The sequence below is a fragment of the Bos javanicus genome, chromosome 4 (assembly GCF_032452875.1).
Source record: "Bos javanicus breed banteng chromosome 4, ARS-OSU_banteng_1.0, whole genome shotgun sequence".
Lineage (NCBI taxonomy): Eukaryota > Metazoa > Chordata > Mammalia > Artiodactyla > Bovidae > Bos > Bos javanicus.
In genome coordinates this window covers 77,368,624-77,395,441 of record NC_083871.1, presented here as the reverse complement: position 1 = coordinate 77,395,441, position 26,818 = coordinate 77,368,624, and the positions used below count along the sequence as shown (strand labels likewise).

The following is a 26,818-nucleotide window of genomic DNA, read 5'->3' as shown; positions in this document are numbered from 1 at the left end:
GCCTGTGTATGGTGTCATTCTTTCTGCTTCGCCGTCTCCTCCAAAGAAAAGGCTACCGCAGCATCTCTGCCCTGCCTGGGAAGCGGCTCTCCTCCCTGCCGGGCTCAGGTGGACCTCCCCCCTCCTGACCACCTCCCTCTGGTTGCCAGCAGCACCAGGTGATTGGCCACCATCCTCCTCCTCACCTGGCCTCTCCATCCTTATTGTTGCAGATAGTGTCTGATGCATCCTTATTTCTGAGTGTGCCCTGCTCCTAGTCCCCCAGCAGACTCCACCTAAAAAAAGTACTCAGCCATCTGAGCCAGCGTGCATGGTGGGCTCACCCTAGGACACTGTTAGCACCCTTCAGGAGCCCAAGCCACTCATTGGACCTTGGGAGGGGAGCCATCATTCCAGCTGAGCCTTCACAAGGCCCTGTCCCCTTTTGACAAGAGCCCCGCTGCCTTGAACCCACACCATGCCGGTCTTGGTTCCCTGGAGGGTAGACAGGTCTCAACACTGAAGGAAGGCTCAGGGGAAGGCCTGGGTGTGGACATAAGGGTAACTTCCATCATGGGGCCCCCTGACGTTCACCCAGTCTTCTGGACCACATCAGGGTCCCTTGTCCTTGAAGCCTTTTCAGAATGTCTTCATTTTGTCCAGGGGTTGCCCAAGGGTCCTCCCAACCTGCCATTGTCTCAGACGGGTGGTGGGGAGGGAGTGGGAGATGGGACAGCTGTCCCTGTGGGCTTCAAAACCAGCACCCCATCCATCTGATGTGGTCAGCCAGGCAGGTTAGAGCTAAAAGAGACAAAAACAAATAGCTCAGGAGCCCCTTTCCTGGAGAGACTCCCAGCGCTCTGAGGGGGCAGCTGTCCTGAACTCTGGGGAGTTAGAGTCCAGTCCAGAGCACATAGAGCTAAGACACAAGATGGAAGCTGGGCCCTCACATCTTGCTGCTTCCAGTCTGGTCAGGGGGTGCAGGGGAGCCAAGAGCCCAAGGGGTCTGGTTACTTCCGGTAGGGGGGCTTCTGAGGGAGCCACCACCATGGGCCCTTCTTTCAGGGCTGGGGCCACAGGAATGGGGAAAGGGACTCAGCAGGTCTCTCCCACTCCCATGGTCCTAGGGGGTCTGCAGCCCTGCCCACATCCAGGGAGAGCAGACCTGAGGCTCTGAAAGATGAGGCATAATCAGACCATGCTGGGCCACACGCTGGGCAGAGACTACTCTGGTCAGCTCTGTTCTGCTTCAGTCACCAGTTGCCTCTTTCCTAAAATCAGAGCAATGGTGGAAAGGAAGGAACCTCACAGTCTAGGAGAGCAGCCTGTGACCTTACACAGGATTTTGAGGGGACCTGGACCAGTGTGCAGGTGCATGCACAAGTGTGCATGTCAGTGTGTGCACACGTGTATGTGTCTGACGTGCCTCTATGTGTGTGTGTGTGTGCATAAGCGTGTGTGTGCCTGAGAGTGTGCCTGGGCCACTTGATGCAGATTCCTGGCCTTTCTGGATATAAAGGCCCATCTCCCATCTGCACCTGTGAAAGTATCGGAAGAGGGTCAGCATGCCTGGCAGGAGGGGCTGTCCCTGGGAGGGGCACCCAGGACAGGTGGGCCTGAGCCAAGGAGGAGCCAAGGGGTTCAAGTCCCAGCCATGTGGGTTAGAGTCTCAAGGTGAGGTGAACGGTTTCATTGGGAGGTGCTGATGGACCTTTCAAGAACCAGAGAAGCCGTGCAGGACCATCTGAGTTTCCAGTGACTGTCATAACAAATCACAGTACCACAAACCGGAGGTGGGGGTGGGGGACCATAGGAACTCACGCTGTCAGTCTGGAGGCCAGTCTCTGAAAGTGAGGTGTTGACAGGGCCATGCTCCCTCTGCAGGCTCCAAGGAATCTTCCCATTCCCAGGCTGGTGGCCTCACGACTGCTATCTCAGCTCTGTGGTCACATTTCTGTCTGTGTCTCCATCTCTAAGCTCACCTAGCCTTTCTCTGATGTTTTCAGTGTCCACCTGAAGAATGCAGGATAAACTCATCCTCTCATAACTCACACCCTTTGCCATATGAGGTGATAGATATTCAAGGGACTAGGATGTGGACGTGTTTTGGGGGGGCTTCCATTTTGCCTACCGTATGGAGCTACATCCAAGGACAAGAAGCAGGTACTACTGTCAGCAGATAAGATAGGGGGTCCCCAGAGAAAAATGAACCAGGCATAGGTTTCTTGGCATAAGAGAAGCTATTTTTTTTAAAACCGGTTTTCTTTGGCTACACCGAGTCTTAGTATCAGCACACAGATCTTTTAGTCACAGCATGCTAATTCTTAGTTCTAGCATGTGGGATCTAGTTCCCTGACCAGGGATCAAACCCAGGCCCCCTGTATTGGGAGAGTGGAACGTTTGCCTCTGGACCACCAGAGAAATCCCTAAGAGAAGCCATTTTGTGACGTAAGCTTGGTTACGGTGCTTGCCCTTGAACAACCCACTCCAGTATTCTTGCCTGGAAAATCCCATGGACGGAAGAGCCTGGTAGGCTACAGTCCGTGGGGTCGCAAGGAATCGGACACGACTGAGCGACTTCACTTCACTTCAAGGGGGAAAAAGATCGATGGTTATCAGGCAAGAGAAGTAACAATAGCTAAGATAACAGGTCACTTGTAAAGACTTCCAGTTCTAGTTCTTTGGTAAAGACTGGGAAGCACTTTCCTGAGCTGTTTTGCAGAATTTAAGCCCGCCTCAGGCATTCAACTATCAGATCAACTGGAACCTGCGGTTGATGATAATGATGATAATGTTAACCTTTTCTGACTCCATGTGTGTGTGTTAATTCTTCAGTCCTGTCTGACTCTTTGTGACCTCGTGGACTGTGTAGCCATGGGATTTTCCAGGCAAGAATACTGGAGTGGATTGCCACTCCCTTCTCCAGGGGATCTTTCCACCCAAGGATTGAATGGGCTCTGACCCCCATGCGTTCAACCAACTAAAGCCTGGACTCTGTCCACTGCCCAAGCCCTTTTATGGACATGCATGTTGTTGTTGTTCAGTCGCTTAGTGTCCAACTCTTTGCCACCCCATGGACTGGAGCACGCCAGGCTTCCCTGTCCATCACCAACTCCCAGAGTTTACTCAAACTCATGTCCATCGAGTTGGTGATGCCATCCAACCATCTCATCCTCTGTCATCCCCTTATCTTCCGGCCTTCAATCTTTCCCAGCATTAGTCTTTTCTAAGGAGTCAGCACTTCACATTAGGTGGCCAAAGCATTGGAACTTTAACTTCAGCATCAGTCCTTTCAATGAATATTCAGGACTGATTTCCTTTAGGATTGACTGATTTGATCTCCTTGCAGTCCAAGGGATTCTCAAGAGTCTTCTCTAATACCACAGTTCAAAAGCATCAATTCCTCAGCGCTCAGCTTTCTTTATGGTCCAACTCTCACATCTATACATGACCACTGGAAAAACCATAGCTTTGACTAGATGGATCTTTGTTGGCAAAGTAATGTCTCTGTTTTTTAATATGCTGTCTAGGTTGGTCATAGCTTTTCTTCCAAGGAGCAAGTGTCTTTTAATCTCATGGGTGCAATCACCATTGGCAGTGATTTTGGAGCCCCCCAAAAATAAAGTCTGTCATGGTTTCCATTGTTTCCTCATCTATCTGCCATGAAGTGATGTGACCAGATTCCATGATCTTCATTTTTTGAATGTTGAGTTTAAAAGCAGCTTTTTCACTCCCCTCTTCCACTTTGATCAAGAGGCTCTTTAGCTCTTCTTCGCTTTCTGCCATAAGGTTGATGTCATCTGCATATCTGAGGTTATTGATATTTCTCCCAGCAATCTTGATTCCAGCTTGTGCTTCATCCAGCCCAGCATTTCTTATGATGTACTCTGCATATAAATTAAGTAAGCAGGGTGACAATATACAGCCTTGACGTACTCCTTTCCCAATTTGGAACCAGTCTGTTGTTCCATGTCTGGTTCTAACTGTGGCTTCGTGACCTGCATACAGCTTTCTCAGGAGGCAGTTAAGGTGGTCTAGTATTCCCATCTCTTTAAGAATTTTCCATTTTGTTGTTATCCACACAGTCAAAGGCCTTAGCCTAGTCAATAAAACAGAAGTAGATGTTTTTCTGGAACTCTCTTGCTTTTTCAATGATCCAACAGATGTTGGCAATTTGATCTCTGCTTCCTCTGCCTTCTCTAAATCCAGCTTGAACATTTGGAAGTTCATGGTTCACGTTGAAGCCTGGCTTGGAGAATTTTGAGCATTACTTTTCTCAAGACCAGGAGCTGACTATGGCTCAGATCTTGAACTCCTTATTGCCAAATTCAGACTTACATTGAAGAAAGTAGGGAAAACCACTTCCTGTACAATGTTACAAACCTCCATTGATAGTTCTTCAGGCACTCTGTCTATCAGATCTAATCCCTTGAATTTATTTGTCACTTTCAGTGTATAATCATAAAGGATTTGATTTAGGTCATACATGAATGGTCTAGTGGTTTTCCCCACTTTCTTCAATTTAAGTCTGAATTTGGCAATAAGGAATTCATGATCTGAGCCACAGTTAGCTCCCCATCTTGTTTTTGCTGACTGTATAGAGCTTCTCCATCTTTGGCTGCAAAGAATATAATCAATCTGATTTCAGTATTGACCATCTGGTGATGTCCATGTGTAGAGTCTTCTCTTGTGTTGTTGGAAGAGGGTGTTTGCTATGACCAGTGCATTCTGTTGACAAAACTCTGTTAACCTTTGCCCTGCTTCATTTTGTACTCCAAGGCCAAATTTGCCTGTTATTCCAGGTATCTCTTGACTTACTACTTTTGCATTCCAGTCTGCTATGATGAAGAGGACACCTTTTCTGGGTGTTAGTTCTAGAAGGTCTTGTAGGTCTTCATGGAACTGTTCAGCTTCTTCAGCATTAGTGATTGGGGCATAGACTTCAATTACTGTGATATTGACTGGTTTGCCTTGGAAACGAACAGAGATCATTCTATCCTTTTTGAGATTGCACGCCAAGTACTTCATTTCAAGTGCTTTTGTTGACAATGAGGGCTACTCCATTTCTTCTAAGGGATTCTTGCCCACAGTAATGATCATCTGAACTGAATTTGCCCTTTCCTGTCCATTTTAGTTCACTGAATCCTAAAATGTTGATGTTCACTCTTGGCATCTCCTGTTTGACCTCTTCCAATTTAACTTGATTCGTGGACCTAACATTCCAGGTTCCTATGCAATATTGCTCTTTACAGCATTAGACATTACTTCCATTGCCAGTCACATCCACAACTAGGCATTGTTTTTGCTTTGGCTCTGTCTCTTCACTCTTTCTGGAGTTATTTCTCCACTCTTCTCTGGTAGTATATTGGGCACCTACCAACCTGGGGAGTTCATCTTTCAGTGTCATATCTATTTGCCTTTTTATACTGTTCATGGGGTTCTCAAGGCAAGAATACTGAAGTGACCCTGCAAGAGACTGACCCAGACTTGCCCGTGAGTGTCCAGGAGTCTCTGGTGGAGGCATGGGTCAGCAGTCATCCACTACAGGGTTGGGGGCACTGAGTACGGCAGTGTGTGCACGGGACCTTTGAAGGAGGTCGCCATTATCTTCATTACCTCCACCATAGTTGGGTCTCAGGTCAAACAACAGGGAGGGAACACAGCCCCGCCCATCTACAGAAAAGTTGATTAAAGATTTACTGAGGATGGCCATCAGAACAAGACCCAGTTTCCCCCACAGTCAGTCTCTTCCATCAAGAAACTTCCATAAGCCTCTTATCCTTATCCTTCAGAGGGCAGACAAAATGAAAACCACAGTCACAGAAAACCAGTCAAACTGATCACATGAACCACAGCCTTGTCTAATCAATGAAACTATGAGCCATGCCATGTAGGGCCACCCAAGACGGATGGGTCATGGTGGCAAGTTCTGACAAAACATGGTCCAGTGGAGAAGGGAATGGCAAACCGTTTCAGTATTCTTGCCTGGAGAACCCCATGAACGGTATGAAAAGGCAAAAAGATATAACACTGAAAGATGAACTCCCCAGTTTGGTAAGCTCCCAATATGGAAGTTCCAGTTCAGTTCAGTTCAGTTGCTCAGTCAAGTCTGACTCTTTGTGACCTCATGAACCACAGCATGCCAGGCCTCCCTGTCCATCACCAACTCCTGGAGTTTACCCCAACTCATGTCCATTGAGTCGATGATGCCATCCAACCATCTCATCCTCTGTCGTCCCCTTTTCCTCCTGCCCTTAATCTTTCCCAGCATCAGGGTCTTTTCAAATGAGTCAGCTCTTCGCATCAGGTGGCCAAAGTATTGGAGTTTCAGCTTCAACATCAGTCCGTCCAATGAACACCCAGGACTGATTTCCTTTAGGATGGACTGGTTGGATCTCCTTGCAGTCCAAGGGACTCTCAATAGTCTTCTCCAACACCACAGTTCAAAAGCATCAATTCTTCTTTGCTCAGCTTTCTTTATAGTCCAACTCTCACATCCATACATGACCACTGGAAAAACCATAGCCTTGACTAGATGGCAGCTGTGCTGCACAGGAGCAGCCAAGAGGAGCTACCCCATGTCCAAGGTCAGGACCAGCAGCTATGCTTTGCTGGAGCAGCCGTGAAGAGATACCCCATGTCCAAGGTAAGAGGAACCAAAGTAAAATGGTAGGCACTGAGGGGAGGGCATCAGAGGGCAGACAGACTGAAACCACAATCACAGACAACTAGCCAATCTGATCATATGGACCACAGCCTTGTTTAACTCAATGAAACTAAGCCATGCCATGTGAGGCCACCCAGATGGACAGGTCATGGTGGAGAGGTCTGACAGAATGTGATCCACTGGAGAAGGGAATGGCAAACCACTTCAGTATTCTTTCCTTGAGAACCCCATGAACAGTATGAAAAGGTAAAAAGTTAGGACACTGAAAGATGAACTCCCCAGGTCAGTAGGTGCCCAATATGCTACAGGAGATCAGTGGAGAAATAACTCCAGAAAGAATGAAGAGACGGAGCCAAAGCAAAAACAACACCCAGTTGTGGATGTGACTGGTGATAGAAGCAGGGTCCAATGCTGTAAAGAGCAATATTGCATAGGAACCTGGAATGTTAGGTCCATGAATCAAGGCAAATTGGAAGTGGTCCAACAGGAGATGGCAAGAGTGAACGTCGACATTCTAGGAATCAGTGAACTAAGGACTGGAATTGGTGAATTTAACTCAGATGACCATTATAGATACTACTGTGGGCAGGAATCCCTTAGAAGAAATGGAGTTAGCCATCATGGTCAACAAGATAGTTCAAAATGCAGTACTTGGATGCAATCTCAAAAATGACAGAATGATCTCTGTTCGTTTCCAAGGCAAACCAGTCAATATCACGGTAATCCAAGTCTATGCTCTGACCAGAAATGCTGAAGAACCTGAAGTTGAATGGTTCTATGAAGACCTACAAGACCTTTTAGAACTAACACCCAAAAAAGATGTCCTTTTCATTATAGGGGACTGGAATGCAAAAGTAGGAAGTCAAGAAACACCTGGAGTAGCAGGCAAATTTGGCCTTGGAGTATGGAATGAAGCAGAGCAAAGGCTAATAGAGTTTTGCCAAGAGAATGCACTGGTCATAGCAAACGCCCTCTTCCAACAACACAAGAGAAGATTCTACACACGGACATCACCAGATGGCCAACATCGAAATCAGATTGATTGTATTCTTTGCGGCCAAAGATGGAGAAGCTGTATACAGTCAGCAAAAACAAGATGGGGAGCTAACTGTGGCTCAGATCATGAATTCCTTATTGCCAAATCAGACTTAAATTGACGAAAGTGGGGAAAACCACTACATCATTCAGGTATGACCTAAATCATGGCAGTTCCAAGGCACTGTCAAAAGACCAAGGAGTGGGTGGTGACCCAGTTCCTGGAAATTCCCACCCCTTTCCCAAAATAGTTGGAATAATCCTCCCACTCATTAGCATATGAAATTACCCAGCGCATAAAACTAACCATGCCACATTTTGCAGCAGCACGTGCCCTCTGCAATGGCCCACAAACTCTGTCTGTCTAGTGTGCTTCTCTCTGAATCTGAATAAATCCACTTCTTACCTATCATTTTGTCTCTCACTGGATTCTTTCTGCAATGAGACATCAAGAACCTGAGCTTCATTAGGTCCTGAAATCAGGTTCCATGGGTTTTGGCTGGGTTCTAATTCCATGCAGGGTTTTGGCTGGGTTCAAATACTGGCCACGTGGGTTCGAGCCCCAAATGGGTTTTTGCTGGGTTTGAGTTCCAGCACATAGGTTCAAGTCCCACTCTTGAACCTATGGTTTCAAGGGAACTAGATCCCACATGCTACAACTAAGAGTTCCTATGCTGCAAATAAAGATCCTGCATTTCACAACAAAGATGGAAGACTCCTTGTGCCTCAACTGAGACCCAGCACAGTCAAATAAATACTTTTAAAAAGAAAAGAACTGGGCATGTTTATCTTCCAACAGAAGATTCCAAGGCAAAATTCTCATTTTATACAGTTGTAGATGGAAGACCTTAGGGAGGCAGATGTTTCCCAGTAAATAAGGGAGGGTCTTCTAACAATCTGTATAGTCAAACATGAAAACACTATCCAGAAGGGAACCAGCATCAAACAGCATCTCCTAGGCCTGTTACACTGGGGAGGTAACAGACCTGCCTGCAGAGTTCAAATTCAGGACCCTACTGTGGCCATTTCTGGCCTCTTCCCGGAACTTGCCAGCAACTCCCCCAAACTCACAGCCTCCTGGAGGCAGAAGCAGGTCATATTCCATGGTGCCTGCCTCCCTCATCATGTGGGTCTCTTCTGGGGCCAGCTCTCCAGAGAATCTGCCTCTGCTCTTTAACCTATTTCCCAGCAGTCCCCATCTTCCAGTTTTCTTTTATTTTTCTTCCTAACCCTCACATTGATGGACAGATTGCTACCTGGTGAGTCATTTCTTTCTTTTTGTCCCTTCTAGTGGGAGCAGGGAGGAGAGGAGTTACTATCATGGTCACTGGGGTGTTCAGAGCCCAGTGCCTGGTACAGCAGGCCACCATATTTGTTCAATGAAGTAATGGTTCTCAAAAGATACAGAGTTCAGGTAGCCTTGAGGGAAGAAATTTCAGCATTATTACAAGTTAATTATGAGGCATCCATCAATGGAGGAATGGATAGACAAAAGGTGGTATACACACAAAAATGAAATACTGTTCAGCCTTTAAAAGGAGAGAAATTATGCAAGCTGTAATGTGAATGAACCTTCAAGACATTCAGTTCAGTTCAGCTGAGTCGCTCAGTCGTGTTCAACTCTTTGCGACCCCATGGACTGCAGTACGCCTGGCCTCCCTGTCCATCACCAACTCCCGGATCTTGCTCAAACTCATGTCCATCGAGTCAGTGATGCCATCCAACCATCTCATCCTCTGTCCTCCCCTTCTCCTCCTGCCTTCAATCTTTCCCAGCATCAGGGTCTTTTCCATGAGTCAGTTCTTTGCACCAGGTGGCCAGAGTATTGGAGCTTCAGCTTCAGCATCAGTCCTTCCAATGAATATTCAGGACTGATTTCCTTTAGGATTGACTGGTTTGATCACCTTGCTGTCCAAGGGATAGGCTACCCACTCCAGTATTCTTGGGCTTCCCTTTTGGCCCAGCAGGTACAGAATCCACCTGCAGTATGGGAGACCTGTGTTCGATCCCTGGGTTGGGAAGATCCCCTGGAGAAGGGAAAGGCTACCCACTACAGTATTCTGGCTTAGAGAGTATGGGGTCACAGTTGGACATGACTGAGTGACTTTCAAGACATCAGTCACAAATGGACAAATACTGTATGATTCCACTTCTATCAGGTTCCTAGAGGAGTCAGATTCAGAGACAGAAAGTAGAATGGTGGGTGGGAGGCGGATGGGGAACTATTGTTTGATGAGTACAAAGTGTCACTTTTAGGAGATGAAAAAGCTATGGGTGGTGATGGATATGTGATAGTGGGGAATGTGCTTAACACCACTGTACACTTAAAACTGGTAAGGATGGTAAACTTTGTTGCTGTATTTTACTACAATAAAAAAAAAAAAGTGGGTAATCAGGAGAATGTGGTCTTCCTAAAGGAAAGGTAGATAATAGTCGAGAATAACTTAAAGACTGATAATAGCATATAGAGATGCCAACCCACCAGAGAGGTTGCTTCATCTGGCTAGAAGTCGAGTGACTAACAATGTTTCAACAGGACGCACTCTAGGAAGATGAGAGAACAGTGAGGAGAATGCGTTGTGTGATTCCGCGTGGTTTTTCCTACAAGACACTTCCCAGAAGTGGCCCATTGACAAGGGGTCACCTCCGCAGACCCGGCCTCCGACAAGACTCCGCCCTCTTCCAGGCCCCGCCTCCCACCCGCCCGGTTCCACCCCTCCTCCTGGATCCGCCCTCTTTCAGGCCCCGCCTCCTCTGCTCCGCCCCGGCAGAGAGCGGAGAGCAAGCGCTGGTGACTCCGCAGACGCTGCGCCTGGAAAGGTGTGGAAGGGGCGGGGAGCGCAGGTCATCCCCAAGCCGTCCTCCCTCCCTGCCCCGCTCCTGGCCGGCCAGCCGCCCTAGCTTGCGCAGGCCCGCGGCCACCCGCGCCCGAACGCTGTCTCGGGGCTCCACTGCTCTGGCCTGGGGGCGGGGCCGGCGCGCGGCGTCATGCATATGCATGAGCGACTCGGCGGCTCCATTGTGCCCTCGGAGCGGGCGGCGGCGCGATGGCGCGGGCGGCGGCAGCCCCGGGGCGGCGGGCGGCGCTGAGGGCGGGCTGAGCGCATGGAGCAGCACGGACCGGGGGCCGCAGCGGCGAGGGGCCGGGCCGGGCGGCGAGGAGGTGAGCGGACCAGGCGGGCAGGTGCGGGCGGCGGGGGCGGCAGGTGCGGCAGGTGCGGGAGGCGGCAGGTGCGGCGTCCCCGGGCCCGGCGCTGCATCGCCTCGGCGGGGCCCCGACGGGGCTGGAGCCGGCCCTGCCGCCCACCTGCCGCACCTGCGGCGCGTGCGTCGTGGTCCTGGGCCGACTGGCCCGCTGCGCGCCGAGGCGACCCCTCACCTGAGCCTTTGTTGCGGCTGGCCGGAATCCGTCCAAGCGCCCAAGGTGTCTGGGCAGGAGCCTCACACGGGCCCTCACCCAAACTGGCCCCGCTCCCTCCTTTCTGCGCTGTGGCCTGAAGGCTCACCTTTAGGGCCCCTCCGGGCCGTGCGTGCCGTTGGCACGCGATGTGAGACCCGCGAAGGTGTGCTCTGGGGCTGGCGACCCTAACATTTCAGCCCCCAGCCGAGATTTTGGTGGAAATACTGTTTTCCCAACAGGACATACTGAAGCTCAGGCGGGACCGTGTCCAGCCTTCCCTCCTAGGGGTGTCCTACCCTAGCCTCCCCCATCTGCTCCCCGCTGCCCTGTACCCCCCTACCCTGCTCCTCCGAACGTTCCTTGCCTCCCCTAGACCTGCTCCCCTACGTCGTGTTCCCTGTACTCTCTTCCTGATAGTTGCGGAATATCCATGGTGATGTATTTAAGTCATTTGTATTATCTCAGAAGATTTCACAGGGAAATACACAGAACATGTGACTCAATCTGTAAGACAGTTGATAGGGCGATCACAGACTCACCCACCAAATCCTGTCACACTGGAACCAGAGGGCTTCCCTTGAAGAAGCTAGACAGAGGTAACAGGATAGGTGAAGGATTCCTAACCTCACCCAGTGAGTACTGGCCTTGGGGACTTGTCACACCCAGAGGGTGGCTCCTGGCTGGAAAGAGAAAGGTGAGATAATGAGAGACAGATTCAGAAGGACTGGTAGGATGTACCTGGGGAGGACTCCCGATCATAGGATTGATCTCCAGAGGCAGCCAGGCCTCCGCATGGAGTGTCCGCTAGCCCTTGGATCCAGGATGGGAGCCGGGGCTGATGATTTAAAGGGGGTCATGTGTCCTCCCCTCTCTTGGTCCTAGAGTGGCCACCACATACCCATTTTCCACATTGTAAACTGAGGCTCAGGGCAGGGCAGCTCTTCAGCTGTTCTCTGGAATTTCCCACACCTGGGCCGTTGAGCAGAGCTCCTTCCTGGGCAATTTGAATGAACTCTGAACACTTCAGCCAGTCAGTGTGTGGCCTTCCAAGTCGAGGGGCAGGACTTCAGCCACTTGAGCATGTGAGCCCCCCACTTATATGTCCTCCCGGGACTCTTGAGCTGTTAGTTTCCCTTCTCTGAGTCTGTTTGACTCCAGTGTTCCTCTGTTTGGGGCCTGTCACCGGTAACTGTGGATTCCCTGTTCTGGAGGAGGCAGCGAGTCCCGGCTCTATGACTGTGTTGGCACTGCCCTCCTGGGGTCTGGTGGGTGGTTGTGAGGCGTGCTGCTGCTGGGTGCCTATGCTCCATGGCATAGGAGCATGGAGTGAGGGCAGAAGAGGTTGACCCATGGTAACATCTGCCTTTGGAGACAGCAGTGCGGATGCTCTGAGGTCCTGGGAAAGGGGGGTGTGAGAAGTGAGTTGTCTGTAGCTCTTTTACTGGAGAAAAATGTGATCTGACCCCCCGAAAGCCATGTGGCCTTCTAGACTGACATCACACCAGGGCTTTCTGCCAAGGTCCTGGCTTCCAGTGAGAGCTGATGTACAGGGAAAGCCCCCCACCAGCAGGAAGCCACCAGAGGCTGGCCCTGGCCTTGCACACACCCAGACTCCTTCTTAACTCTTCCTCTGACGGCCAGGAGGTGGGAGGAGGGTCTGCACTCACACCACATCTCTCTCCCTTTGTCAGGAGCAGAGGGTCCCCCAGTCCCCAACCTGGAGAGTTTGGGGCTTGTCAGGGAAGAGAGCTGACTTGGTTCAGGAGCTTGGCAGGAAGTCACTGCCCCCGCTCAGTAAGCTCGGGGGCGGGGGGAACTGGAAATGTCTGTGGTCTTGTCCACAGCAGAGAAGTCATAGGGGTGGAATTCCCCAGACTCACGTGATATAGGAAGCTGCACTGGGCCCCAGACCAGCAGCCTCCACAGGGGCCCCCGCCCTGCACCTGCCCTGTCCCCCCTCCTCCCCAGCTCTCCGGGGCTTTCAAACTGTGGTACCAGCAGCAGCACCTGCAAACTTACTGGAAATGCAAGTCTTTGGCCTCACTCCACCCTCTGAACTCAAAGTGGGGCTGAGTTCTGGTGAGCTGCCGTTGGAGAAGCTGCAGTTGTGAACTAACACAGCCTGCCCTGGGACTCTGACCCGGGCCAGGGGGCCCTGTCTTCTTCCTGCTCTTCCCTTTGGGACAGCAAAGTGGGCCTGGCCAATCCAGCCAGCTTTAGTGTGGGAAATGATGGCCCAGAGCATCTCTGTGGAGAGATAGAGCTGGTGGTGTTTGTACATTAACTAAATTTGTAGTTTGAGAGAATTATAGATTCTTAAAATGTTACAAGAAATAACACAGAGAGCTCTGTATCTTTTACTGGGTTTCCCTAGTGGTAACATCTTGTAAAAGTGTAGCACAACATCACTGGAGAGTACAACTCCATCAATACAGTTGATACAGATATTCCATGCCCACCTTCTATATTCCCATTGGCTTCGCTTCCCTGCTCCCCATGTTTAACCCCTGGCCGCCACCCGTGTGCTCTCCATTTGTGTAATTCCGTCATTTCAAGGATGTTATGTAAAGGGAATCATAAAATGTGTAACCTTTGGGGACTGGCTTTTTCCACGCAGCATGGTTCTCTGGAGATTCCTGCAGGTTGGTGCCTGTATCAGTAGCCCTACCTTTTTATGCCTCCAGGCTCACAGTTGGTTAACTCTTCACCATTGAAGGATATCTGCGTTTCCATTCTTTGGCTATTAGGAATAAAACTGTATAAATATTCACATACAGATTTTTGTGTGAACCTAGGTTTACTCTTCTCTGAGATAAATGTTCAGGAATACAGTTGCTAAGTTGTATAGTGTGCTATGTGCTTAGTCACTCAGTCGTGTCTGACTCTTTGCGACCCCATTGACTGTAGCCCACCAGGCTTCTCTGTCCGTGGGGATTCTCCAGGCAAGAATACTGGTTGCCATGCCTTCCTCCAGAGGATCTTCCCAACCCAGGGATCAAACCCAAGTCTCCTTCATTGCAGGAGGAGTCTTACCATCTGAGCTACCAGGGAAGCCCTGGTTGTCTAGTAGCTGCATGCTTTGTTTTATAAGAAACTACCAAATCATTTTTCAGAGTGGCTGTACCATTTTATATTCCTACCACCCATGCATGAGAGACCCAATTTCTCCTAGCCAGCATTTGATGGTGTCACTTTTTTTGTTGTTGGCTGTGACAGGTCTTAATTGTGGCATGTGGGATCTTTGCAGCATGTGGGATCTAGTTCCCTGACCAGGGATCCAACCCAGGCCCCCTGCATTGGGAATGCAGAGTCTTAGCCACTGAACCACCAGGGAAATCACACTGTTTTTTTTGTTTTAGCCATCGTGGTAGGTGTGTAGCGATACCTCGGTGTGGTTTTAATTTGCATTTCTCTGATGGCCAGTGGTGGTGAACATCTTTTCGGATGTTTATTTGCCATCTGTACATCCTCTTTGGTGAAATGTCTCCATATCTTTTGCCTGTCTTCTAATTTTAACTTTTGTGTTTTGAGAGTTCTTTATACATTCTAGATACTTGTCCTTTGTCAGATGTGTGGCTTGCAGATATTTCTTCCAGTCTGTAACTTATCTCTTCATCCTCTTTGTGGGGTCTTTCACAGAACAGAAATATTCAATTTTTCCTTTTATGAATCATGCTTTTGGTGTCAAACCTAAGAAAGTTCTTATGATTTTGTGCTATATGTTTAAAATCTATGACCCACTTCAAGTTAATTTCTAAGTTTAGGGGGTTTTTTTGGTTTATGTTTGTCTTTTGCATTTGCATGTCCAGTAGGTCCGGCACCATTTGTTGAAAATACTGTCTTTTCTCCTTTTTGCATCTTTGTCAAAAACTTTGTCCATTGGGTATGTTTGCGTGGGTCTCTATTGAGTTGCCTAGTTTGTTCTGTTAACCTCTGAGTCAATCCCCCTGCCAACACCACAGTCTAGAGTAGCCTGCCTATGTTCTAAGTCCTGAAAACCCCATATATTGCTCCAGGCCCCACTCAGCAGGTCTGGGGGGAGTTTCTGTCTTTTGGCAGCTCCCCCCATCCCTCATTACAGTGTCACCATCCTGGTGGTTGCCCCCACTGGGGACCACCAGCCTTCCCCTGCCTGGCTGGGTGATTCTGGCTCCCAGACCCAAGTCCAGCGACCCCTGAGCCTTCTGGAGCCACCAGCCCCTTGCTTTTTTGGCCTCTGCTTCCTGGTTGTCACATGGTCTGGAGCTTGACTCCTCTGGGGAGGACCATAGGGAAGGGGGGCAGGGTCAGGTATGAGGTGGACAAGCCCACCAGATGCCTCTTTCCTCTGCTTGTCTAATCCATCACCTCCCCTCCCAGTTCCGGGACCTGCTTACCCCAGTGCTCTGTGGGGGGCCTGGACGGAGTGTGAGCTCTGGGCTTGAGTGAGTCCCAGGGCTGCCCGCTCGCTTCTGTATGAGTTCTGAGGAGGCCAGACTGAACCTCTGCAAGTGTAGTGTGTGTGTGTGTGTGTGTGTGTGTGTGTGTGTGTGTGTGTGTGTGTAAGTGGCCCTGGGAGTGCCAGCAAGGGCCCTCAGCCTGGTAGGTGAAGGGTTTGCTTGTGGTGGTGTCTGAAGGCGTTGGCAGCCTGGAGGAGAAGCCAACCACTGCTTCGCTGGTTTTCTGAGGTGCTAAGTGGAAGAGAGCTGGCCCCACATGGTGGGGGGAAGCATCCCCCCTTTCCAGCATTGGCACACAAGTTCCATGAGTGTCCACTGGGTCACCACCAGCCCTCTGTCCACTGTGCTGTGTGTGCGTCCCTGCTTTGTTGCATCATCACCCAGGATGTCAGGCAATCTGTAGGGGTCAGGTCTGCCCCAGGCAGCCCCCTTGGCCTCAGAATGAGGGAGTGGGCACATGTCACCCTTCTTCTGCCCTGGGGTAGGGGCGCTGCCAGCCAAGGATGAGCTGCTGACCCCACACCAAGTTCCAGCAGGCGTCCCCCACACACACACCCCCAGCCCCCAATCTGGCTGGAGGATAGCTGACCCTGTGACTCTGGCATCTGGAGGGCCTGCCCACCATGGGGCGGGGTAGTGCCTCATGTTGGCCCCCTGTGTGCTTCTGGCCTTGCCCTCCACCCTGGGGCCTTGTGTGTGGTTGGAGCAGAGGAGCCGGGGTGGATTCTGACAGTTGGGTCCTGAATGCTCCCTGGCTTTTATGTGTATCCACGCCTTCAGGTAGGGAGGGGGAATGTGGAAGGTTTTGGGGATCAGAAAGCCTTCTTCCATCTTCCAAAGGTATTCCAGGGGCTCGTGGTGGCAGGGCCTGACCAGCAAGGGCTAATGCTAGCTTCTGGGCTAGATGTAGAGGGGTGGTGCGAGCAGAGGTTTGCCAGGGTGGGCAGTGTAAGGTCGGGCCAATGCCAGGGTGGCCTGACTGCTCCCCCCGCATGCCGAGTGGGCCCCCAGGTCCCCGTCACCCTCCCTACCTTCCAGAGCAGAGGCAGGACAGGGCTTGGTTCTCCCAGGTGCGTCTCCACGCACTTCCGTCCCCCTTGTCCCTGCAGCCAGAGCAGCCAAGTCTCACGTGAGCACCGGTGAGGGCCGCTTCCTGCCTCCTGCAGACCTGGCCTTCAGGCTGTTCCCAAGCCAATGAACCCCATGAACCCCATGAAACCTGCCCTGCCCCCCGCACCACACAGGTGAGTGGGGGCTCCGGCTGCCCTCCCCTCTTAGGCCTCAGAACGTGGGAAGGTGGTGGTAGAGTGGGACCCTGCTGCTCTCAGCCTTCAGATCCTCCCCGGTGGGGTTCTTGGCACCTGAGGCCTCCTGACCCAGGCTCTCCACCTGTGCCTCTCTGTGCAGTGATGGTCCATTCGCATATGAGGCGGTGCCTTGGCAACAGAGTGCCACTCAGCCAGCAGGATCACTGTCTGTGGTCACAACCGTGTGGGGAGTTGGCAACGCAGCACAGAGCCAGGTGAGCCCAGCCCTGGCCCCACCCTGGGAGGCGTCAGTGCCCAGCTTAGGTCTTGGAGGCGTGGAGCTAGGACTTCTTGAGTCTCCCACGTCCTCAGAGACTAGCTCTTTCATGCATGGCATGGGATCCTGGCCTCCACACCCGGACGTGTGCACAGCTCCCCATGACCCCTCTGGACCACCCCTCCCCTCTGCCCCCACCTCCACCTCCTCACCTGCCAGGCCTCTTCTTTCCACCACTTTAGAACCACTGCACGAAGCAGGTTGTTTGCATGGTCTCCTTTAGTGATTCTTGGTTCCTTGTAGGTTTTGGGGAACCCCATGGGCCCTGCAGGGAGCCCCCCCGGCAGCTCCGTGATGCCCGGCATGGCAGGCGGCAGCTCCGCCCTGAGCTCCCCACAGTGCCTCGGACAGCAGGCATTCGGTGAGGGTGGTGCCAACAAGGGCTACGTGCCACAAGGGGTGTATGGCCGTGGGGTCTACCCCGGGGGCCCTGGCTTCACTACCGGGTAAGCAGGGCCCTCCTCCCCTGGCAGGTGTGCCAGGAGCCCTCTGGGGGGCGATGCTTCTTGCTTGGTGGGCACCAGGGAACTGTGTGGTCAGGAGTTACTATGACTCTGCTGCTTCTGCCAGCTCCCGAGCTAATGATGGGGTGTCTGGGAAAAAATGGGGCTCCCCATAGGTGCCATGTGCCCCCAAGGAGAGGCCAGGGAAGTGCCTCTGAGCTGAGCCGTCTGTCTCTTGCAGGTATGCAGGTGGCCCAGGGGGTCCGGGGGGCCTGGGCCTCCCCTCACACGCCACACGGCCATCCACCGACTTCACTCAAGCAGCGGCGGCTGCTGCAGTGGCTGCTGCCGCCGCCACGGCCACCGCCACAGCCACGGCCACCGTGGCCGCCCTCCAGGAGAAGCAGAGTCAGGAGCTGAGCCAGTACGGAGCGGTGAGGCCCCGCAGCTTCTCCTGTGTGGCCCATGTGTGCTGGCCCAGAAGACGGGCGCCTGTCAGGCAACCAGGGTGGAGGGCTTGGGGACGTGCAGGCTGTATTCCAGGAGTGATGAAGATGAGACAGGAAAGGAGTGGGGAGCTGAGGGGAGAGGACCCGGGCTGGGGACAGCCTGCCTGCAAGGGGTGGGCTTGGGGGTGGCGCCCACACTGGTGGATAAGGTCTGGATGGTTCTTGTCTTCTTTTCCCAGATGGGGGCTGGACAGTCTTTTAACAGCCAGTTCTTGCAGCACGGTGGTCCCCGAGGGCCCAGCGTGCCCAGCAGCATGAACCCAGCCAGCGTGGGAGGGCTGATGGGCCCCTCCAGCATGAGCTCCATGGGCATGAACTCCACCCGGGCAGTGGGCATGGCGCCCCTCTATGCAGGGCAGCGCCTGCCCCAGCAAGGGTACCCGGGCCCCCCCCAGGCCCAGCCGCTGCCCCGACAGGGTGTCAAGAGAGCCTACTCGGGCGAGGTGAGTAGCTGGGCTTCCCTCCCCACGAGGGCCATCAGAGCCATTGTATGTGAGAGAACTGGCCATGCTTGATGAGGGACACCATCGTCCCTTGTGGGAACCGGCTTCCCCGACACCTCTTCTTGGCATTTTGCCTCTTCCTTCTTCAGGTGTACCCTGGGCAGCAGTACCTGCCAGGAGGCCAGTATACGCCTGGTGCCACCCAGTATGTACCTGGCCCTGGGCAGCCCCCTGCCCCATCCTCCTACCCCGGGCACAGGCTGCCCCTGCAGCAGGGCGCGAGCCCATCCCTGTCCACCGCCAGCCCTGCGGGACCACACTACAAGGTAGGGCCGGTTCACCCCCGCCTCTGTGACCCTGGCTGGCCCCACGCCCAGCACTGTGGGACACAGACAGACCTTGAGGCAGCCAGGGCCAGCTAGGGAGTGGGCCCCAGAGTGCTCAGGTGACCAGGCAGCCACGAGCTTCACAGGGGTCCTGACCAGTGTAGGGCAGCTCCCAGGACAGGCGTTCAGGTTTGAAAGGAGCCTCTCTGAGAGGCTCCTACACCGTGAGATATGGTATAGGGAATAGCACGGAGCATCAGGCAAGTACCAAGCCACTTTAGGGAAAAGTGTCCCCATTCCCTCAGCTTGCTGCCAAGTAGCCCAGCGAGGGGACAGGCAGAGGGGTCAGGAAGGGCCTGAGTGACAGAGGTGCTGCTGGAGAAGGGCGAGGAGATGTGAGTACCTATGTCCTTTCAGCCTCTGTGGCTTCCCTGTAAATCCCTCTGATGTGTGGGGTCAGCTCTTTTTCTGTAGTGGTAATTCTGTAAATTATGACGTCTGTGTGTGCTCCCTGTAGATTATTTGGAAAACCCAAAAAGTGTATAAAGAAGAAAAAAGGCCAACACCCACCCATGCATGTGCCGAGTTCCCTTGTCCCCAGCCCTCTCCTAGGGTCAGTTCCAGGCCCTGCTCAGAGGCAGGCGGCAGCCCCAGGCTCACGCGGTTTTCTCTCCTGCAGCCTGCAGAACAGTTCAACGGGCAGGGTGCCAGCTTCAACGGGGGCAGCATCAGCTACAGCCAGCCTGGCCTGAATGGGGTATGGCCAGATGGGCAAGCGGGCGGGAGGCTCACGGGGTGGGTGCAGGGAGAGAGGGCACTCAAGCAGGAGGACGTGTGGAGGCCCAACCAAGCCCCCCTGGGGCTGCCCCCATCCCTGACCGTTCCCGGCGGGTGCTCCAGGAATAAGCACCCCCTTACTAGTCCACCTCTGCTGTTTGCTCTACCCCACAGCCGGCTCGTTCCATCCCTGGCTACCCCAGCTCCCCACTGCCCGGGAGCCCCACACCACCCATGACCCCCGGCAGCACCATCCCCTACATGTCTACCAGCCAGGAGGTCAAGTCTCCCTTCCTGCCTGACCTCAAGCCCAGTGTGAGCAACTTACATCCATCGCCACCTGGTGAGTGAGGTCTGCTCTCAGGACAGGTGGGCAGGAGGCTCTGGAGAGTCCTGCAGAGAACTTGAGGGGTGAGGGGAGGGCTTCACCTTTATTTTCTGTTAATGGAGCTCTTTGCAAATCCATTTGAGGTGTAGATCACCTCTCTAGAAAAATAGCCATGTACCCAAAGTTTTGGGTGTGGTTCCAGGGTATGTATGGGCCCCCAGAAGCCCACTCCTGATATCTGGGAGACCACTGCAGCAGCAGCAACGGGGGTCTTAAAACCCCGACTTGAGCACCGGGGTGGTGGCAGGTGGCCCGTTCATACCTCTTCTGCCTCCTGCTCCCTCTGAAAGCACCAGAAGCGCCACCTTTTTGGGTGGGGAGCGTGTTCTCCGAGAGTCATGATGCAGGGATCACTGGGCCAGGTGACTGAGGCAGGGAAGAATGGCAGGACACCAAGATCCTGTTTCGTTGGAGGTGAAGGCTGAGCCCAGAGTCCTAGGAGAGATGCTGTCCTAAGCCCCAGCCCCATGGGAGGGGACGAGGGGCCACACTCCCCTCCACCATGGGCCCCATGATGGGGGCAGGGGCAGGCTACCTGGCCTGGTGGCCATCAAGGGCCGGTGGCCTGCTCACACCTGCGTGGCCTGCTTCCAGGCAGCGGCCCCTGTGACGAGCTGCGGCTGACCTTCCCTGTGCGGGATGGGGTTGTCCTGGAGCCCTTCCGCCTGCAGCACAATCTGGCGGTGAGCAACCATGCCTTCCAGCTCCGAGACTCCGTCTACAAGACCCTGATGCTGAGGTGAGCGGACGCCTGCCCCACGGCTTGCGGCCCCACCTGCCGCCCTCTGACTCTCAGCGTCCGTCCTCCCCATGCAGGCCTGACTTGGAGCTGCAGTTCAAGTGCTACCACCACGAGGACCGGCAGATGAACACCAACTGGCCAGCCTCTGTGCAGGTCAGCGTCAACGCCACCCCGCTCACCATCGAGCGCGGCGACAACAAGACCTCCCACAAGCCCCTTTACCTGAAGCACGTGTGCCAGCCGGGCCGCAACACCATCCAGATCACTGTCACCGCCTGCTGCTGCGTGAGTGCCCGTAGCAGGGCAGGGTGGGGCCGTCATCACTGAAGAAGATGGCACTGGCTCTCCTCCTTCCCGTGATGGGCCTTTGAGAAAAGGGTCTCAGTTAAAAATGTCCTGGCAGCTTTCCGGTTAGGTTCAGTAACTAGATTTGATGCTCGTGTAAGCTTCAAATGTTAATTATGTAAGAGAAGCAAGCTAAGCTTGCCTCTTTCCTGGAAGAAGCTCACAAAGTCCCGAGTCCCAGCTGACCCTGAAGGAGTCATCTGGGTTCCGGCAGCTCCAGATGCAGCACTAGAAGAGGCACTTAGATGCGCAGCTCTGATCAGCTTAGGTGGGAGGGAGCAGAGGCAAGGCAGCCCTAATGCAGCCCTGTGGGCCTAGGGTGTTATCACGTGGACCCAGCATAGGATACCAATGGATGCTGTAGGCAGGGTGCACTCGGGGGCCTCTCGAATAATTGTGTTTCAACAGAGAGGCCCTGGTTGAACACTGGTGCAGACACACAGTGAGCTTCACCGATAGCTGTGGGTGTGGGCTCCTGACTGCCCGGGAGGCGCGGCAGTAGCCTGCCTGTGCATTAGCTGTGAGAGAGAGTGGGCCAGCACATAGCCTCCCCGGGCCGCACCCCGCCGACCACATCCTCCCGTTGCAGTCCCACCTCTTCGTGCTGCAGCTGGTGCATCGGCCGTCCGTCCGCTCAGTGCTGCAGGGCCTACTCAAGAAGCGCCTCCTGCCCGCGGAGCACTGCATCACCAAGAGTGAGTGGCCCTCGTGCTCCTCAGCCCTGCTGGGGCCACTGCCACACCTGGCACGTCCACATGTTAGACAAGGCTGTCTCCTCTGGGTCGGGGGCTCCGTGCAGAGGGTAGCGGTCAGTCCCAGAATGGCCCTCAGAGGTGCTGAGCTAGCAGTGGCCTAGTCCTGCTTGGCTGCCCCTGCTCACATCCTGCTTTCCCCTGTTGGTGTCAGTAAAGCGGAATTTCAGCAGCGGAACCATCCCTGGCACCCCAGGGCCCAACGGAGAGGATGGGGTGGAGCAGACAGCCATCAAGGTGGCCCTCAAGTGCCCCATCACCTTCCGCAGGATCCAGCTCCCTGCCCGGGGCCACGACTGTCGCCACATACAGGTGGGTGGTCACCACAGCGCTTTTCCAAAGATTTTGCTGCCGTTTAACTGTTTTTGGCAGATGTGGCCTCTGAGCACCTCAGCTAGTGGGCGGCAGGGCAGGCCAGCCAGTGGACAGGCGGCCTGGCTCCCCTGCCCTCTTCCCTCAGGCTGGGCTTTTGTTTCTTCTAATATTATCCTAAGGATAACAGCCGTTTTACTGGGTTCTTGGGGCTCATTTTACTCATTTACTCTTTTATTTACTTACTTGGGTGCACTGCGTCTTAGTTGTGGCGTGCAGGTCTTCAGTCTTTGTTGCGGCCATGTGGGATCTTTCAGTTACTATGGGCAGAATCTTTAGTTGCAGCACGTGAACTCTGAGTTGCAACATGTGAGATAGAGTGCCCTGACTGGGAATCAAACCCAGGCCCCCTGTATTGAGAGCATGGCCCCACCTGGACCACCAGGGAAGTCCTGGGGCTCCAATTTCAAACAGCATTGGGGATGCAGGGCACAGTCTGCTCCCTGCCTTGCCCCCAGGAGCAGCACCTCAGATTCTTTCTGCAGAAACACTGTGGGTAGACAAGTACCCGCACCCTCCCCCTCACTCCCCACCTTTTGGTTACATAAGCAGTATACCCATCGCTGTACGTCATGGAGGTTGTTCCCTATCAGCACGGTTGGCCAATTCTTGCTTTGGCCACACGTCATTCCCATGAAGGCTCCGTAGGCATCCTATCTCTTACATGAGGATGGTGCCATGGTGAAAGCCTGGCACATGCACCTTCTCAAACATGCAGTAAATAAGCCCCACGTCCCTGGAACTGCAGGGCTGGCTCGCAGGGCATGGCTGGGTTACCCCCAGCCCCAGTGTGAGTAACTGTCTCCCCTTTCTCTGCAGTGCTTTGACCTGGAGTCCTATTTACAGCTTAACTGTGAGCGAGGGACCTGGAGGTGCCCCGTGTGCAAGTGAGTGTGTCAGAGATGGTCCCCGTGGCTCTGGGGGTGGGTGGCACGTCCTTAGGGACTATTAACAGTCATTTCCTTCCATCAGCACTGAGAAGTGCCTGCCCCAGATGTGGGGCTCACAGTACAGGCCTGGAAGGAAGGTGCTGCTCGAGGCAGTGACCTCACGCAGGGTCATCTCACACGGGGGGTGGAGATGTGATGGGTCCCGTGCCCCAGGTGAGATCGGGCCAGCCTTCTGAGCTGTGTCCCCTTGGTTTTCTACAGCAAGACGGCGTTGCTGGAGGGCCTGGAGGTGGACCAGTACATGCTGGGCATTCTCATTTACATTCAGAAGTAAGTCTTTCCTACAGCCCCAGAGGGCAGCCCTGGGACAGGCGGGGAGACACCCCGTGCTGATTCAGCATGGAGCAGCCTCGGCTCCAGGCCGTGGACGGAATCCACGTCCAACTTGGGTGCCACAGGCACGTGGAGCGTGCTGGGCGGCCACAAGCATTTGAGTGGAAGGTTGGCCTAGGAACAGTGCAGGTCCGGGAGAGACGGCACGGCAGCTGGTAACCAGCCCCGCTGTGCCCGCCCAGCTCTGACTTCGAGGAGATCACCATCGACCCCACGTGCAGCTGGAAGCCGGTGCCGGTGAAGCCTGACTTACACGTCAAGGAAGAGCCAGATGGGCCAGTGCTGAAGCGCTGCCGCACTGTGAGCCCTGCCCACATGCTCATGCCCAGCGTGATGGAGATGATCGCTGCCCTGGGCCCGGGTGCCACGCCCTTCACCCCCCTGCAACCCCCCTCAGCCCCGGCCCCTGGCGACTACCCTGGCCAGGGTGAGTACAGGGGACTCGCCCTGGAAAATTAGGCCCCTGGGTGATGATCCAGCCTCTCCCACCAGTCTGCCGCCTGTGAATGCATTGCTCTGAGGGCCACAAGCCTGGGGGCCTGGTTGGGGACTTGGGGGTACAGATGCCCAGCTGGGTGTGGGGGATGGGCGGCAGCAGGGCCCGGGCTGTGGCTGTGCCCACCTCTCCAGAGGTTTGGAACAGAGGTCTGTGTTGGCACACTTCCAGACCAGCCCCATCCAGGCCTGCGGGTGGGAGTATCTGGGTGTGGTGGGTCCCATTCCTGTCCCCTCACAGCCTCCTGGCAGTGTCATGACCACTTCCCCCAGCAGCAACGAGAAGAAATGCCCTTGCCCAAGTAGCAACTTCCATAAAGGCCAACATCCTCTGGGCGAGCGCAGTGAGTCCCACCCGTGCTGTGGCCAGTCTGCCCTTGTGGCTTGGCCAGCGTGAGCCCCCTGCCCTCACCTGGACCTGGCTCTCCTCTCTCAGGTTCCAGCTTCTTGGGACCCGGGACCTTCCCCGAATCCTTCCCACCCACCACACCCAGCACCCCAACCCTGACTGAGTTCACCCCAGGGCCTCCGCCTGTCTCCTATCAACCCGACATCCCCAGCAACCTCCTGACGCCAGAGAAGTCCGGCCCCTGCCTCCCAGGCCAGGTCAGTGTCAAGTCGAGGGGCTGTGCAGGTGTCCCCCCAGGGAGCCCTCAAGCCGTTTTACTAGGTTATTCTCTCCTCCTCAGATGGCACCAGCAGGTCACCTGGACCCAGCCCATAACCCCGGGCCCCCAGGGCTGCACGCCCCTAACCTTGGAGGCCCCCCAGGGCCCCAGCTGCATCATCCAAACCCTCCCCCAGCATCCCGGCCAGCTCTGGGCCCAGTGAACTCGGGGCCTCTCAGCGAGCTGGCCTTCAGTGCTGCCACAGGCATGATGGGGCCCCCCGTGTCTGGGGCAGGGGAGGCCCCGGAACCGGCTCTGGAGGTGAGTACTGGGTCCTGTGCTGGGGAGCACTTGGAGCTGGGGATCGGGGGTGCTTATCTGTTGTCCCCAGGGTCCGTGCACTTCACAGAAGGAAAGACAGTGACTCCTCCATGGCTTCCAGACGGGGAGAGCTGGCTGGGTGATGCCAGCATTGTTGTTGAGTGTCAGGTGTCCAGAGTAGCTGTGGGGTGATTGTGTCCAGGCATCTGGTTCTCGGGACCTGCGCGCCAACATGGCACATGCAGAGTCCCCGGGAAGACTTGGCTTGTGGCCAGTGATACAAGGGTCTGACTTGACTTGTCTGACTCACAGGTGGTGTGCGAGCCAGAACCAGTGCATAAAAGACAGGTGATTGTCCCTCCATCCTGATAAATGAATACAAAGTTCAGTGTGAAAAAATGTGGAAAGCACAGCTCAAAGCAGAAAATTCTACCTTCTGCATTCATGCTGTTCGTGTTCAGGACCCCTCACGGGCCGGGGTGTTCCATGTTGCCCTTGGACAGCTTAACAAAAGTGATTCCCGGTTGCAGAGCAGTCTTCGGCAGGAAGAGGCCCTGTGAGGAGCAGACTGAGGGGCTCTGGTGCTAGCCTGTGTTGGAGGCTAGCGGGGGGGCACCCCACTTCCCGGCTGGGCCTGGGGACCCGGTTGGGATGATGTGGCAGGTCTGAGGCCAGAGCTGCTATCAGGTTTGCTTTGTCCCCAGCTGCTTCCAGAACTGACTAACCCTGATGAGCTGCTGTCCTACCTGGGCCCACCTGACCTCCCCACGAACAGCAACGATGACCTGCTTTCTCTCTTCGAGAACAACTGACCCTATCCGTCGACCACCTGGCTGGCAGAGACATGCCCACCGATGTCTCGCACCCTTCTTTCCAGCCCAGCCCCACCTGACACCAGCGGCCCTCCCAACGTGTACACCTGGAGCTGGGACCCGCCCCTGACACCTGGCTGCTGGAGGCCGCACTGCACTGGCTGGGAGCGGAGCCCTGGGGCAGGGTTCTCACTGGCCCAGTTTGCAGCTGCAGAACTGTTTTTGAGGAGATGCCCAGCCCTGCCCCCATCTGTACCAGCCCATGCTTGTCCAGCCCTGCCTGGTTCATGCATACCCACCACCCCTGAACTCCAGCCTCACCCAGGCCCCCCACCCCACTTGCTCCCACCAGCCTGCATCTTGTCCAGCGTTGACCTTTCTGTTTCAATGACCCGTTTGGCCCTAGGCCAGCAAGGAGGGGGTTACTCTGTCCTGGGGCCTAGTCTCGCCCAACCTGCTATGGCAGGGGCTTCAGGCTGAGGCTGGGGGTGGGGGGCTCTAAAGCACAATAGTGTACATAGTGTAGAAACACTAATAGATGTAGGGTGGCTGGTCCCTCTGTGCAGCGTGGGTCTCCATGGGCTCCTGCCCTCACCCATGTGCAGGCTGGGAGGGGTGGGGGGCAGCAGGCTCCCTCCTACTGGCGGTCGGGCTCAGACTCAGCTCCATGTGCAGATTCTCCAGCAGCCTGTTCCCCCCAAGTTGCCCTTTTCTGTACGAGTGAAGAATTGGTCCCACAGTGTTTTTTAAATCCACCTGTCCTCCCACGTCCACCCTGGGGCCACGCCAGGTGGGGGAGGAGGGGCCACCACACTCTAGGTGCAGGGCCAAGTCGTGTCCCCTGTCTGCCTGTCTCTATTAAAGGACTCCCTCGTGGTGGGCCTGCCAAGTCCCTCCTTCCTGCTCAACCTGCTTACCACACATGGGCGGGGCTCCCTGCTTAAGGCAAGGCCCAGCTATTTGCAACCCGCGGTAAATTTCCTTGTCCCTGGAATTTTCCAAGTTGGCTCTGGCTAGAGAGCTATTTATGAAGTGTCACCAGGGCTGGGAGACACATCTGCCACCACGTCACCGTGTGGGCTTGCCTCAGGCGTGGAG

General features: G+C 54.4%; 1 protein-coding gene across 4 annotated transcripts; it reads left to right on the top strand.

Annotated features, from left to right (window-relative positions):
• Positions 1 to 10,424: 10,424 nt before the first annotated feature.
• On the top strand, positions 10,425 to 26,596 carry ZMIZ2 (zinc finger MIZ-type containing 2). 4 transcript variants are annotated; one of them, XM_061414435.1, is made up of 20 exons: positions 10,425 to 10,501; positions 16,630 to 16,764; positions 16,928 to 17,042; positions 17,348 to 17,550; positions 17,789 to 17,981; positions 18,236 to 18,499; positions 18,649 to 18,825; positions 19,505 to 19,582; positions 19,777 to 19,945; positions 20,585 to 20,729; positions 20,807 to 21,017; positions 21,667 to 21,772; positions 21,984 to 22,141; positions 23,021 to 23,088; positions 23,353 to 23,421; positions 23,667 to 23,911; positions 24,416 to 24,585; positions 24,669 to 24,908; positions 25,221 to 25,256; positions 25,613 to 26,596. In XM_061414435.1, exons 2-20 carry the CDS (start codon positions 16,715 to 16,717, stop codon positions 25,718 to 25,720), a joined length of 2,805 nt encoding a protein of 934 aa, XP_061270419.1. In that variant the 5' UTR covers positions 10,425 to 10,501; positions 16,630 to 16,714; the 3' UTR covers positions 25,721 to 26,596. The 4 variants fall into 4 exon arrangements, with proteins under 4 accessions (XP_061270419.1, XP_061270418.1, XP_061270421.1 ...); XM_061414434.1 differs by lacking the exon at positions 10,425 to 10,501 and adding an exon at positions 10,756 to 10,844; XM_061414436.1 differs by lacking the exon at positions 10,425 to 10,501 and adding an exon at positions 15,613 to 16,300.
• Positions 26,597 to 26,818: the final 222 nt, after the last annotated feature.